Source organism: Pogona vitticeps, chromosome 11, assembly GCF_051106095.1.
Source record: "Pogona vitticeps strain Pit_001003342236 chromosome 11, PviZW2.1, whole genome shotgun sequence".
Classification (NCBI taxonomy): domain Eukaryota; kingdom Metazoa; phylum Chordata; class Lepidosauria; order Squamata; family Agamidae; genus Pogona; species Pogona vitticeps.
Genome location: NC_135793.1, coordinates 25,662,469 through 25,676,834, shown reverse-complemented (window position 1 = coordinate 25,676,834; position 14,366 = coordinate 25,662,469). Strand labels below are relative to the sequence as shown.

The following is a 14,366-nucleotide window of genomic DNA, read 5'->3' as shown; positions in this document are numbered from 1 at the left end:
AAAAAAAGAGATGGAAAATTCCCTTCTCTCTCAAGGGGTGGGTGGGAAGGTTTCTCCCTTCTCTGCTCATCTTTGCCCCAAGTCTTCTCTTGATAGCATTTCAACAAGAGTTGTCGCTAACCCACAAAGCACAGGATGGAAATGTTTGGTGGCCCGGCTCATGAAATGCGCTTTTCCAAGAGCAGGAAGAGGGCTGCAGGGAGGAGGAGGAGGAAGACATCTTGAAGCCCAGAGTCTCAGGCTTTCCTGCACAGCTGGAGCGAGTGATGAAGGGGCCGCCATTTCCGAAGCTGGAGCGAGGCGGCAGCTGCGTACTCTCCCTCTAGCGACCAAAAACCAGAAATGCATCAGGGCGACAGACAAGACAGAGGAGACAGGGGGCCAGATGAAAAAGGCTTAAAATCCCTTTTAATAATGCATTCCTGTAACAATCTTCAGACAAACTCAACCTGTTAGTGGAGGATTACAGCTCGGATTCACACATAAAGAAAAGTCTCATACTTCTACACAAGACAGGCAAAGTTAGGGTTATACAAACAAGGGATTCAACTCGGTCCCCCAACAGGAAACAGTTGTTTGTTTATTTTCTTCTGTCCAATAGATTGTACTTTTTTTTCTACCAGTAAAAAATAAAGAATGGTACAACACATTGAGTACTTCTTCCCCAAATCACCAGCACCACCACTACCCAGCCTTCCAGCAAATAAAAAAATGGTCCAGATGAGAAAAGTAAAAAGCTACACTTTTTAAAAACCTATCCCCCCTCCCTTCCCCCTACATAAGCCGTTTGAAGCTACTGACATATAAAGACCCACAGGCCCCACCCCGATCCTCTGGAGGGTGAGTGGGGGGCGGAATCAGCAGCTGGGGGGGTTTGAACCCATCCTGAGGTGCTTGGGAACGGGAGAGACGGCAGGTCCTAACCTGGCCTCACACACACACACTACACAGCTACTGAAGCCTTCTGGGATCTGTTTTCACATTGCGCTTTGCAGGAATGCACCTTGTGGGGGGAGGTTCATCTACACTCTTGGTGACTCCGGCTGGGGACCCATTGCCAGGACCAAGACCTCTGGAGCCCAGGAATGAACGGCAGGTCTCTCGAGGTCACGGCCAGGGAACAGGACAGGCCCCCCTCCCCCCCCCCCCCGTTTAGTATCTGCGACGCTTGTTAGGGCCAAAATCCCCCCCAGGAGCTCCTCGGTTGAAGGTGGGTGCGCTTCCGCCCATGGTGGCAAGTCCTTCCATTGCAGTCGTCTGGCCAAAGCGATCCGCGGGTGGCGGTGGTGTCTGGCAGAGAAGGGAGGGGAGTTAGGAACATTACTACACCCCCCTTCCGCCCCCTACACCTACATATATATACACACACACACACCCCTACACACACAAAACAAGCCACCAGTTCTTCCCCACTTGGCAGGGTCAGTACTAGAGGAAGAACCTCAAAGGCAGGACCGGGAGGGCTCGCTTCCCTCTCAAATGGCATTGAGAGGCTCTCCTAGATGCCACGTCTTGGGCCTCCGTGAAGACACGATGGGAAATTCAGCTCAGCTGTCTTTGTCCACATAACCAACAAGCCACAGTCATCCTGGGAAGAGGCACAAACCCTCTGAATTGTGCCCCTTCACTTGTCTGCTTGAGCCGTTTTGATTTGTGTGCCTCCATGGCTGGCCAATGCAAATGCCTATATGAAGAGAGTGGCCCGCCCGCCCACCCGCCCAGGAACTTAGGGCAAGAGGGCATCCAAACCCACCCACTTCTGGAGAAGGTCTGCGCCCTGTGGACCTTACCATTCCCATGGCTCCATCAGGAATCATTGGCCCTGGGCCAGCGGCCGGGGGAGGACCAGCTGGAACAGCGGTAGTTCCCATGCTTGCTCTATTGTTCATGCCTATGGCCCCTGGAAGACAAGACAGACGGAGGAGGATTGCTAGCGGGCAGCACACCGGAAGGTGGCCAGGAGAGCTCACAAGAGCACCAGCCAATGACTCAAGAGTCAGATCCTCCAGGTAGAGGGTTTGGCCCGGATCCTCAGGAGCAAGCCCACCCACACAGCAAGGCGGGCTGTTGACCAGGGCTTTGTCGTTTGCCCCCCCCGCCCCTTAATTCTTCCAAAGCACATGGAGTGGGAATTCCTCTGCCCACCCCACCCCCACCTCTGGGTAAGTCCACTTGCCTCCCATGCTCATCTGTCCCATGCGCATATCTGGAGGCTCCCGCTGAAAGAAAACACAGAGACACCTGCTCCAGACAACCTGACACACCTTCCTCCCAGAGGAGCAAAAAAGCACCCCTGCCCCACACAGCTAAGCCCCTGAGAGGGGCTAGCAAGGCGGGCAACAGCTGGCTGCCTGACCCCTACCGCATCAGGAAAGGCCCCTTTAAATCCTTCCTGGCGCCTCATCATCTCCTCCTGCTGCCTCCTCATTTCTTCTTCACGGCGCCTGCGCTCCTCCTCTTGTCTGGAAAAAAGTATCAGCAAGAGGAGAACCATGAGAAAAGGCAGCTCCCTCTTAGCCTCTCTGCTCTCAGAAGGACAACCACGGGGACGGTGGACAGCTCCTACGCAGAAATATATACCCAAGGCAGTGATTCTGGCACAGACCTCACAGGTTGAAAGAGGGAAACCCTTGCTTCAAGTGGATCTACACAGGACCAAAGATAGAACAGGCCACAGGAGAGGGCATAGTGTTAAGCGCCTGCTTAGCATTCACGACCTGAAAAGGCTGGCACCAATCACAGGCACTGAAAGCAAACATGTCTCTGAGGCTCAGCCCCATTCCTTAGTCCAGGACTGGGAACACTGCCCTTCAGCAGTCTAGAACATCCCCTCTGTGAACTGCAAAGCACACCCAGCCACTGACCATTTGATAAGACGGATTTGGTTTGATTTGTATACTGCCCATCTGGCTACCAAGGCCACTCAGGGCGGTTCACAACAGAAAATAAAACCATGAACAGCAACAACAACTGCGGAGATGATAAGGGGCCACCTCAGCAGCAGGCCAAACGTATGAAATGCGAAAGCTTCCCTGCCCTTGCCTCAGCCAGCAGCCAAGCCCGGAACCGATCCTGCATGAAGCAGCTGCAAGGCGTCTAGCCATGAATGCAATGTAAGCAACAAGCCTTCTCAGCCCAGCCGTGAGAAGAATCCTGCGGTCAATGAGTACACGTTATTTCCGTTTCCATCAGGAAAGGCTTCTTTCACTCCTTGCTTACCTGAGTTCCAGCTGCTTGCGCTTCTGCACCTCCTGGTTATGCAGTTCCTCCATTCTCCTCAGTTCTTCCTGGCGTCTCATCAAGTCTGGGGGGGGGGGGGGGGGAAGCAGCCACAGAAGTTAACCTTAAAATCCCAGTGCTACTTGCTCCATGCAAACCTCCCAGCGCATGTGTCACCAAGAGCCAGCCAGCCATGTCTCCCAGGTGGGATCCCCATTCTCACCCTGACGCATCAGCATCACTTGATGCTCGTGACGAGCTGCCTCCATCTCCATCTCCAGCTTCTCCCGCGCCTCTTTGATGTTGCGGTCCACCTGCTCCTGCTGCTGCTTCTCCATCTCGATCAGAGCCTTCCAGCGCATGGCATACTCGTATTCAAAGGAACCAGGCTGTGCAAAACGGGGAGGCTGCTCACGCTCCCTGGAGGGGGGGGGGAGGGAAGAGAGGCCAGTCACTGGCAGGAGACCACCACTAAGGGGGAATGTCACAAGACCAGGAGAAAAGGAGCCAAGCAAGTGGCCTGATTCCTTGACAATGCCAAAAAGGAAACAGATAAAGGCAATAAAACACAGCTCATGCTTGAATCTGACTGTCCCCCATTTTCAGTTCTCAAAGGTTACATTTTTTAAATATAGTGGTGCCCCATTTAGCAACAATAATTCGTGCAGCAAAAATCGCTGCAAAGAGATTTCGTCGCTATGCAGAAATAAAAAGCTCATAGGAGTGCATTAAAAGCCATTTAATGCGTTCCTATGGGCAAAAAACTCACTTTTAAGTGAAAATCCTCCATACATCATTTTTGCTGCGCGTTAAGCGAGGAATCCGGGCAAAAACACAGCGGGCGGCCATTTTATTTACCCGGCGGCCATTTTGGAACCGCTGATCAGCTGTTGGAAAATCATCGCTATGCGATGATCGGTATGCGAAACAGGGTACCAATCATCGCAAAGCGATATTTTCCTATCTAAACCATCACAATGCGATCGCAAAAATTCGTGGCTATGCGGATTTGTCGTTAACGAGGCGCCCGTTAAGCGAGGCACCACTGTAACAGGTTCCAAGCTAGCATGTGCCCTGACCGAAGCTACACTCAGAAAACAACCAATAGAAAGATAGAAGGTTCAAAACTTTCCTTCCCATTGAAAAGTCATCACCCTTTGTCCTCCCCGCTCAGCACTTACTTGTGATATTGCTGGTTTTTGATTACCAGTTTTTCAGGCAGCCCCTCCTCATCATCATACTGATCCATGGGCTCCACCGTCACAGGCCGAGGGAACCTGGCAGAGAAAACCAAGCACAAGCCTTTGACCTTGTCCACCCAGATGAATGCAAATGTCGGGGAAGTCTTTTTTTAAGGTCTGAGAGTCAGCAACGAGCTTCGAGCAGACTGTCAGGCATGAAGAAGGCTCTCTTTACCTACAACTATGAAAATTCTGGCTGGCGGTGGCTACCGCTGTCACTGCAAGCCAAAAAGGCACTCAAAAGTCAAGAAAATGAAGGAGCTGGGGGAAGGTCCTGAAATCAGACTACGGCCACTCCTTTGTGCTGAAGAGGGTGGTTGCCCCACTCCATCAGCCCTGACAGCCTCAGGCCCAATCTCGGCCAGGCTCAGGCAAGCGATCTGCAATCTGAGCAAGCGACCCAGCCGAACCGGCAAGGCTTCAAGAGGGTTGCAGTCCTTCTGAAGGGCCCTCCGCCCAAGAAACGCACAGAGTCCCAGAAGTACAGCCACGGCACCCATTTCCAACGACCTCCGCACTGTTCGCCATAAGAATGACAACTCACCATCAGCAACAAGCAAAAGGGCAACACTCCTTTACTTAGCTCTGTGGACACAGGTAGAGAACATTGCCCGAGAGTCACCACCTCTGAACAAAGGACCCCTGCACTGCCCCCACCTGTCCTCTGCCCCAGGCCGTACAAGCCCCCCAAAACGAGAACCCTGCCCTGGGACTCACGTAGTTAGCAAGAACGATCCCTCGCTGCATCGGTCAAGGGCTTTCCTGGCTGCCGGCTTGCCGGAAAATTCCACAATACCTTTCCCGGAGGGCCTGCCTCGGTCATCCACGATGACCACAGCCCTCTCCACCTGGCCAAACATCGAAAAGGCCTCCTCCAGGAGCTCATTGGACACAAACTGTGGCAGGTTCCTGACTGTGAGGGAGGCACTGTGGCAGGCAAAGCGCACTCTCAGCTGCTTTCCGCGCAGGGGCATGTTGTCCAGCTCCACCTTGGCAATCTCTGCCAGAGTCCGAGTTTCCTGGAGAGGGAAAACCATGTTCAAGCCCCCCCATGCCACTATAACAAGCCACTGAGGAAAAATCAAAATCAGAATGAAATGGGTTGCTGGACTCCCCAGGTATGCGTTTCGCGTTTAAACTATTCCAAAGAAACCTTTGGTTTTATTCAAAACACAATTTTATTGCTGGAACAGCCAGCAAACTGAAACTCCTTTCACCTACTCAGTTTCTGAGAGTGGAGTGCTGTCTCGAAAAATTTCTTGCACCTTAGTCAAATAAAAATGCACCACGGTGACGCTGATGGTTTTCTCTCCCTTGACAGACCCTTGAGACACAAAAGAAATTTACAGCTCAATGCAGAGCTTGGCCAGCTTCTTCGTCCTGCCTGACGCCCTAAACCTGCTCCTAGAGTATAGCAGAGAAAACTCATCTAGTCCAAATGCCCAGAAGTCTCAAGCACCTGCCCAATTATTCTCCCCTGGAGAGCCTTTCTTCTTCCTAGCTATTCAGGATAAGCAGCGGTTTGGTATGAGACAAATCCAGCTGGAAGCTACAGATGGGGACTCTAGAGCTAATGGCTACCGAGGAACTGGCTGGCCTAACTGCTTATGCCTGCAGGCCATAAAGGCCACCACACTGTCCTGGAAAAAAATGTCCTGCCTCCTGTTTGTGAATGCCAGGAGGCCTGTCAGCCATAAATTCTTGCACCAGACACCACCACCCAAAGCTTCCATTCAGAGGGGCAATGTGGGCACTCTTTAGACTTTCTAATTCATTGCAGACACATTTGATTTTGAAGCAGAAAGTGGCAAATATGCCTTTTACAGGACTTGTGCCCTATAAAGCCAACCTGGCCACCCAAATCCATGTAACAGATTATTGTGACGAGCAGGAACGCCTTCTCCAAAGCAATGCAAGGGCTGCGCATACCAAGAGCCACTCACCAGCCTGATAAAGCCAAATCCTTTGTCCTTGTGAATGAAAACTTCACCAGCCTTCCCATATTTTTCAAACAGTTTCCTCATCTCCTCTTCTGTGATGTCAGGGGGCAGGTTCCCCACAAAGAGGCGACTCCTCTGGGTAAAGGTCTTTTCACCAGGTTTTCGGAAATTCTTCAGGTCAATCGTCAAGCCTTCATCTGAGGGGAATAAGGTACAGAATCGCTCTACAAAATTGGGAAAACAAATGCCAAGTGTTAACAAAATCTGAGGGGTCTGAACATTAGCCTCCCATCATATCCAACTGCCAAAATATCTCACCTTCAGGGCAGCACAGCAAGAAAGCTATGAAAAGCTGTACGACACTAAAGTAGCACCACACATGCACCCACAGCCAGAGAGATCTGCATGGCAGCCTTTGCTCTGCACAGATTGGAAATGTTATCCATAGATTAAGGACGAAAAAGCCAGAGCCTTAGAACTGGATGGGTGGATCCAACTCAACCAAGATTTGGCAGCACTTACATGGCAGTGCTGGTGGAGGAACATATCACCACATCACAGCAGGTAAGGCAAGCAGCTTTGTGACAGACAGCCTGCAAATTCAGAGTTCTGAGCAGCAATGCAAGCAGAGGGGAGCCATTTGCGCCACATCATCCAGGGTCTTAAAACTGACCAAAATCTAAGAGCAACATCCATCTTGCTGGGTGTTTTAAGAACGTTTTGTATGGCTGCGACGGAGAATAGGATTAGATATTTAGACATTAGAAAATAAAGAAAGGTACAACCACACCCAAATGAAAATGAAAAGCAAAAGCATTGATTAAGCACCCAACAAAGTTAGAAAGCAAAGCCAGAAACCTGCAATGCCAGACGCAGAAGCACCAGTAAACTATACTGCACATCCCAAATATTCATCACATTTTACCTACACTTTACATCCACAAAAAGCTGAATTCCTCACGATTAAAACAGGCAACGTGCTTACACAACAACATTACTATAATGTCGTTCCGTGCGTCTCAAATAGTAACAACCACTTCTTTCACAAGTTTATCACAAAAAGCATTTTTACACTTTCTGTGCAGAGGGAAAAGAACGCAAGCCATTTGTAGGGGCTCACGATGAAAGCAAAACATGATAGTGATTTTAGCATTAAGTCTATACCGGGGTATAAGTTGCCGAAAAATCCCCAGCAAAACAAAAGGGGACATTGCCTCCCATTGTGTATTTGACTGGCCTGACTTCTGGGGCTCTGAACTCAAGACCCTTCGTCCACATTGTAATTCAATCACAGAAGTGACCTCAAAGAACAAGCTGCAATGCCCTAGATTACCTGCACTGAATCACACTGTGCACTTCTAGTCCTCTCCAAATACGCAAGGCTTGTCTGGGGTTTTGCTTCACTGGACCCCCCCACCCCTGCTAGCATGTCAGTTACACTGTTTGAAACTGACAAGAGAGCTGCAAGGGCCAAGCCATATTTGTTTTCTGGTTTGTGTACAAACATGCTAGGAAAACACAACTAACTGCAATTCCCCATTAAGTGCAAACCAAGCAAACAAAAATGGTGCTGCAAAATTTCCCCTGGCTCGCAGGCTGCACTTCTAGCGTGTCCCTGCTGCTTAAGAAATGCAAAGCAGCCACCCTGAGCAAGAGCAGGAGATGGGTGGCTGTCCCCGGCCATAAGGGTCAGCCGACCTGCCCCGACCTTGCCCAGGAGAGGCCCCTTGCAAGAAGGGAAGTGGCCACTCACTTTGGCTGTTGGCCTGCTGACCGTTGGCTGGGCTGGCCTGCTGCTGCTGCTGCTGTTGGTGTTGTTGATGCTGTTGTTGCTGCTGATGGTGCTGCTGCTGCTGCTTCCTGGGAGTGTGGTTCTGCTTGTCCATCGCGAAGCCTTTGCTGCCCTGCATCTTTCCACCTGGGGATGGGAGGGGACCAGAGAGAGAGAAAGGGGTCGGCAGGAGGAGGAGGAGGAAAAGGCCAGGATCCAGGATCACCCCCCTCCCTCCAGATCCCTTTCCACCCCCATCCTGTCTGGGCCCTCAGGGAGCCTCGACGACGGGAGGCTGGCGGCGGCCGCGGGGGGGGGGCGGCGGGTGAGGGTGGAAAGGAAAGGCCGGCACGGGCTGCCGCCTCGACCGGGGACAGCGGAGCCTGGAGAGGAAGAGGAAGAGGCGGCGGCGGCTTCCTTTTTCCCAACTGAGGGGGCCTCCCCGCCTCTCCCGGGCCTTCCCTCCCCCCCACCCCCCCGACCAGACGGAAGGCCCCGATCCGGGAGGGGGAGGCCATGATGGCGGCGGCATGAGGGGGAAAGCGGTGTGTGTGTGTGTGTGTCCCGGCTGGCGTTCGCCGGGCACTCACTCGCTGAGGCGGCCTCTCTCCTCCTCCTCCTTCCTTCCTCCTCCTCCTCTTCCTCCTCTCCGGTCCCGGCGGCGGCGCGGCCTTGGCGAAGGGTCGCGGGAACTCGACGCCCTTCCTTCTCTCACAATCCCCGGCGGGGCCTTCTCGCCTCAGGCGGATGGCGGGGCGCGGGAAGAGAAAAAGAAGAGGGGGCCGCGCGGGCACACACACACGCACGCGCGCGGGGCAGGCGGGGGGGGCCGGAAACCGTTCGCTCGTGCTGGCTGCGCCGCGGCCTTTCCCTCCCTCCCTCGCGCCCCGGACCGCCGCGCCGATTGGTCGAGCGGCCCTCGCCAGGCTTGGTGTCACTGGCTGCGAGAGGTGCCGCTCCGGAAGCGCGGCCGGGCTTAAGCTTCCCTCGGCGCTCTTGATTGGCCCTTCCGTCTGCCCCTCCAGCCCGCGCAAACGGCGGCCAATCTCCGCACGAGCCGCCGCGGCTCAGTCAGGTTTGATTGAGAGGCGAGCGAGGGACAAAGGGGCAGGAAAAAGCGGGAGGGGGGAATTCAGGAGGCACGACGTGACGGCGCGGAGAAGCCCGCGCAGGCGCAGTGCGTAGCGGTGCGGTTTCTTAAAGGGACAGGATCGCGAATTAAGCCAGGCTCGAAGTCGGCCGACAGGGGGCTCCAGGGAGGGGCTAAGAACAGCAAGAAGGGCTTTTCATTCATACTTATGTAAATACATGCAAATAAGGAAGGGGCGGGGCTTCTGCGGCACCATATTGCCTGGACTAGATGCTAAGAGTGTTGAATTTGCAAGTGGCAGGACATGAATTCAAGAGAGGCGGCCTGGCCTCTCCACGGGTACCGTTTGGATGGCATTCCATGGAAAGAGGCTCCTTGGCCACCGTGCCCTAGTTAAACAGGCCTTGCTTTGCAAGCGGGCCGTCCCGTCCTGAGCACGTGGACCCCCCCCCCAAAGAGGGCCCCTTGCCGCCTTTGCCAAAGATCCTGGGCAAAGGAATGCAGCCTTGCATGGAAAACCTGGTAACTGGGGGGATGAGGCCCCTTGCCTGCACGCGAGGAGGCTCACTTCCGAGGATCACTCACGGCCAGAACTGTGTGGCAAAGGTGGCTTAGGTAGAAGTGCTGCATCGATGCAACCGGAGAATGACCGTTAACGGGATTCAACTTGGCCGCCTTATCAAGCAAAGCAAAGCAAACAAAAGGGGGGGGGGGTCGGGTCCCTGCCCAACCCGGGCTTTTCTCTGCTATCCCGGTCGAGAAGGCGGTGTGTGAATGTGTGTGCGCGCGGGAGCGCAGTATAGGGATTATATACTATTGGCTGGATATGTAGATCGAAGTGGGTTAGGTATCTGGCGGGCGGGAGTTCCGTTGCCGACCGAGCGCGCCTCCTGGGAGGAGAGCCGGCCTGGGCGGTGGGGTTGCCTTGCCGTCGAATGGAGAGCCGCCGAGCCCCCTCGTCCCAACAGGCGGATGAGAAAACAAACTTCCTGGAACATTCCCATTGATGTTAATCCACTGGTTACTGGCGGGGGTGGTGGATCGTAGCAACAGAAAATTGCCCCCCCCGAGGCCGAGACGTTAAGCCCCCCCACCCCCACCCCCTTGGACTTCTTATAACCCACCTCTGCTGCTGCGCTCGGGAAGGGCCCAGGCTTTGCCCTCGGGTTTCCCGGAAAGAGCAGCAGCAGCAGCAGCAGCAGCGCTTCCTCCTCCTCCTCGCGGAGGGGCTGCAGGGTCCCGGCCGTGCCTAAATGCCAGCTTCTCCAACCCCCCCCCCAACGGGGTCCCTGTGCCATATCTCCCCCCCACCCAACGGGGAGGCTGCCCGGACGCGTCGTGCGCCCGTGCGCGCCGCAACCCGGAGCCGGAGCTCAGAAGCGGGTCCAGGGGCGCTTGCAGACAACCCTCGCTGGAGAGCGAGCAGGAAATGGACGCCCGGAGGCCGGCTGGCGGGCAGGCAGGCAGGCAGGCAGGCAGGAGAGGCCCCGGCAAGGAGAAGAAGGCCCCGAGGCAGAGGGAGGAGAAGGGAAGGGAAGGCTGGGCATCATCCAGGAGAGAGAGGAGGAAGAGGAGACGGCGAGGACGCCGCGAGCGGGCGGGCACAGCCCGCTCTCCTCGCCCCGGCCCCGCTCTGCGCTCGGCGGGTGGCAGGCTCGCCTCCCCTGCCTCCGGGAGAACCTGCCGGGCTCCGTCGCTTTGCACCCAGGGGCGCTCGTGAAGGGGGGGTGGGGGGGGGAAGAGGCAAGGCAAGGAGGGCGCCTCGGGGGAGGGGGCGCTGATGGAAGGTGCGTGTGCGCAAGGGAGGGCGAGGGCGTTGGACGCGGGGGGGCCGGCGTGAGCCTCCTCTCTGCTTAATCCCAACCTCTGTTTCCCCCCCCCCGGCCGCCCCCACCCCTCTAGCCAGACGCTGCCCGGAAGCCTCCTCCTGCACGCGCTCCCTTCGCATCGGTGGGCTAGACTCGCTCTCCCTCATCCCGGGAGCCTTCCGATGGCTTGGACTGCAACTCCCACCATGCTGGGGGATAATGGCTCTGGTGGTCCAACATGTCTGGAAGGCACAGGCCAAAAAGGGAGGGGGCTCTTCGGAGCAAATTCAGTTTCAGAGGAGTCAGGGCGCCTGAAGAGAAGGGAAGAGGCGGGTGAGGAAGGAGGTATTGTATGGCCAGCAGGAGACGTTCAGATCTGGCCCAGAGGATGGATAGATGGATGGATGGCCAGATCCAGCCCCAAGACCCTCAGCTCAGGCTGTGGGGTGGCGGTGAAGTCATTTTCGAATCCTGGTCCTTCCAAAAAACCCTCTTCTGGCTCATCTCTGCTCCCTTGCAGGGAGCCCTTGGACAGGGCAAAGGGATCAGGAGCCAGGCCTCGCTCCTGTGGGGTGCTGGCCAAACCCCGTAAGAGGACCGGGCCTTAGAACACTCCCCCTCTGAACCAGGGATGGGGACCCTCCACCCCCCCAGATGTCGTCAAACGTCAGCTTCCATCAGCCCTAACTGGCTTAACCCAAGGTGAGGCATGATGGGGAGTGTAGTTAGCAACGTCTGCAGAGTATAAAGCAGTTGTTCTTTATCCTGGATACCCTGTTGCTCCAGTAAAATATCCAGAATCCTGACTGGATAACTTCTGGAGGCTTGAATATGGAAACCCTTGCAAGCCCAGGTTTGGGCATCCACCAGTTTTCACCTTCTGCTCACTGTTTTTCCTCCCCAGAGATTAAAAAAAAAACAGCACAACACCACCAGGTGTGATCCAAGGCATGGCATTTTGTCCACACTGGATCTTTAAAAATAAACAAACCTGTAGTTTTTTTTTTTTTTTAAAAGGAGAACGTTTACTTGGGTTGTAAAAAGAATCCTCGCTTGCCGAAGCTAAGACTACTGTACAGGTTTTTTTCCTTGCAGTTCCATCAAAGTGGAGAAAGTATGAAGAAAGCCGTCTGGGGGGAAAAAAAATCTGTTCACTGAATCCAGCCATACAAAGGCTTATGTTTAGAACCAGAAAGTAGTTTTGCCACCTTGCAGAGTTCCGGATCGTGGCTGGGTTCTAGAATTACAACATCGTTCCACTTCAATGAATGCTATGCTTAAAACACACACACACATTAGGAAAGAAAAAAATGATTTAAAAGCTTCTAAAATGTACACAAGATAGCCATCATTTTAAAGTAAAACTGCTAATACATAAATTACTGGCTATTATCATCATTGAGAAACGTCCATGACGGTGTGAAAAGAAACAAGAACGAGGACCCTCTCCTTTGCAAACCAACACACAGAATTTGGAAGTTACTTTTTCTGGACTGCAGCTCCACCATTCATGCCAGCTGGCAGATTCTGAGAGTTGTAATCCTACAAGTAACTTTAACAGGGATGCATAAACAAGGCGGGCCGTAGGCTCTGCCACTTCCTTCCTAGGTAGCCCTGGCCGGTTGGCCTAAGACAGCCTTCTGCCTCTGGTTCCCATCTCACTGTCCTCCACACTGTGAATTGGGGGTGGCTGTAGGCAGGAGGGAGCATATCCTCTAGCGGTAGGGCTAGGGGAGGACTTTGGGTCAGAGGTCCGGGGCCCCGCGAAGCAGAATAATCACATTTCCCCATGTTTCATGCTGGCCTTTCCGATTTAGGGGTTCTTCGTTTTGCTGCAACGTGGAACGCTGTTCCCCTCTGACCTGTTTTTGGAGTAATGCACATCATTATCTGAAGTTGTGGTGGGAGCCCCACACTCCCCTTTGGGGGGAGTTGGGGCATCACAAGGGAGTGATCCAGTTTTAATGTGTACCCAGCAATACCACTCTGCGTGCACGATCTTTGTCTGTGCACACGATTGCGCCCCACCGAGAAGCCCCAGCCCAGTTGCAAAGTATCTGTTCTGTACTGAGGTCTCAGACTCGATTCTTAATTACAGTGCCAGCAGAAAGTGCTAGGAAAGGATCCTGCAACGTCTGCACATGGGGCTGGGAACGAGTCATGTCTGAAAGCCCGGAGAACCACTGTTGCTGGGTAGAATGCCAAATTAATTCACCATTTAGGCCAACAATCAAACTCCATACAAGGCACGTCTGCTCCAGCCGGTCTCCGTCTCCATGTGGGCTACAGGGCCACTCTGTTCTCAACAAAACGAGGGCTTCTGCAAGATGGGAGAAGAGTTGTGCCGTGCGCCCATGGCGACTGACCAGTGCAAGGAGGGTCTGGGAGGGCTGACAACGGTCCAGTCAGGCGGGTGGGGATGGTGGCAATTTCAAGCATTGCTGGGTTCTGAACACACTCAGGAGCCCATCTCAGGAGCCCGGCCAATGCTGGGCGCCTTTTCCTCCCCCTTTTTTTCTGCTTTACCTGCATCCATCACTCCCAGGCATCCCCCACCGGGAAGGCACAGGCGGTCCTTCCTTCCTCGGCCCTCTTTCCACTGAGCAGCACTACCCCCGGTGCTCAGTCCCAGTGCAGGAGGGGCTCCGAGATCGGGGTGGGGGGCGGGGGTGGGGGTGGAATTAGGCCATGGGCCAAGAGGGTGGTGGGTGCAAGGAGCCCAGCCAGCCAAGGGTGTGGAGCTGCTGAGGATCACCCTTTGCCAGGAGAAGCCTCCCCAGATTTGGTGAAAGAGGGAGGGAGGGAGGTGGGTGTATTGGGGGGGGCCCTGCCTTAAAGAGACCTTGGGTTGAGCAGGTCAGGAAGAGTGGTGGTGGGGGCTTCTGCATGGTCGCCCAAACAGCTGCCTACAGGCCTGGGATGATGGGGGGGTGGCGGAGGAAATAAGGAGGGTCAAGCCCCACATGGTGGGGGTAGAAGGAGGCCCCCTTCCAAAAGGGAATGGAAGAGGCAGGGGGCATCAGGAGCTCGCCCGGAGGCGGAGGGGGGAGTTTGTGCCTGGTGTGTGTGTATATGGGACCCCGGGGGAGGGGGGCTGTTTCAGAAAAACACGACCAGACGCACTTCGGCCTGTTCTTTCTGGCATTTCTGCGGGGGAGGGGGGCAGCCCGGCCTGAGTTCCCTCTGCGGGGGGGGGGGAGGAGGCCCTGGAGGTTTTCCACGGTGTGTGTGTGTGTGTGTGGGGGAGATGCATGCGGGACCCCCACCCCCCAAGGGGCGGTGCTGGGGGGGTGGGGG

General features: G+C 54.7%; 1 protein-coding gene and 1 long non-coding RNA gene across 3 annotated transcripts; both read right to left on the bottom strand.

Annotated features, from left to right (window-relative positions):
* Positions 1–381: 381 nt before the first annotated feature.
* NONO (non-POU domain containing octamer binding) lies at positions 382–9,051 on the bottom strand. Of its 2 annotated transcripts, none has more exons than XM_020795879.3 (11): positions 8,762–9,051; positions 8,154–8,318; positions 6,404–6,597; positions 5,178–5,479; positions 4,401–4,496; positions 3,443–3,639; positions 3,220–3,304; positions 2,363–2,462; positions 2,177–2,219; positions 1,791–1,900; positions 382–1,290 (listed from the first exon to the last, which is right to left on the bottom strand). In XM_020795879.3, the coding sequence occupies exons 2-11, from the start codon at positions 8,308–8,310 to the stop codon at positions 1,153–1,155; spliced, it is 1,422 nt and encodes a 473-aa protein (XP_020651538.2). In that variant the 5' UTR covers positions 8,311–8,318; positions 8,762–9,051; the 3' UTR covers positions 382–1,152. The 2 variants fall into 2 exon arrangements, with proteins under 2 accessions (XP_020651538.2, XP_020651537.2); XM_020795878.3 differs by having other exon boundaries at positions 6,404–6,624; positions 8,762–9,050.
* Positions 9,052–12,368: 3,317 nt separating this feature from the next.
* On the bottom strand, positions 12,369–14,177 carry LOC144584504 (uncharacterized). The gene is made up of 2 exons (XR_013538796.1): positions 13,313–14,177; positions 12,369–12,931 (listed from the first exon to the last, which is right to left on the bottom strand). It is a non-coding gene; the product is annotated as an uncharacterized LOC144584504 (long non-coding RNA).
* Between the last annotated feature and the right edge of the window lie 189 nt (positions 14,178–14,366).

Excerpts from the sequence above, each read along its gene's own strand:
- NONO (XM_020795878.3), bottom strand. The coding sequence starts at position 8,310 with ATGCAGGGCAGCAAAGGCTTCGCGATGGACAAGCAGAACCACACTCCC. Across the intron at positions 5,480-6,403 it reads GATTTGGCTTTATCAGGCTG|GAAACTCGGACTCTGGCAGA; the intron begins GTGAGTGGCTCT and ends TTCCCTCTCCAG. Across the intron at positions 1,901-2,176 it reads GGGACAGATGAGCATGGGAG|GGGCCATAGGCATGAACAAT; the intron begins GCAAGTGGACTT and ends CTTGTCTTCCAG.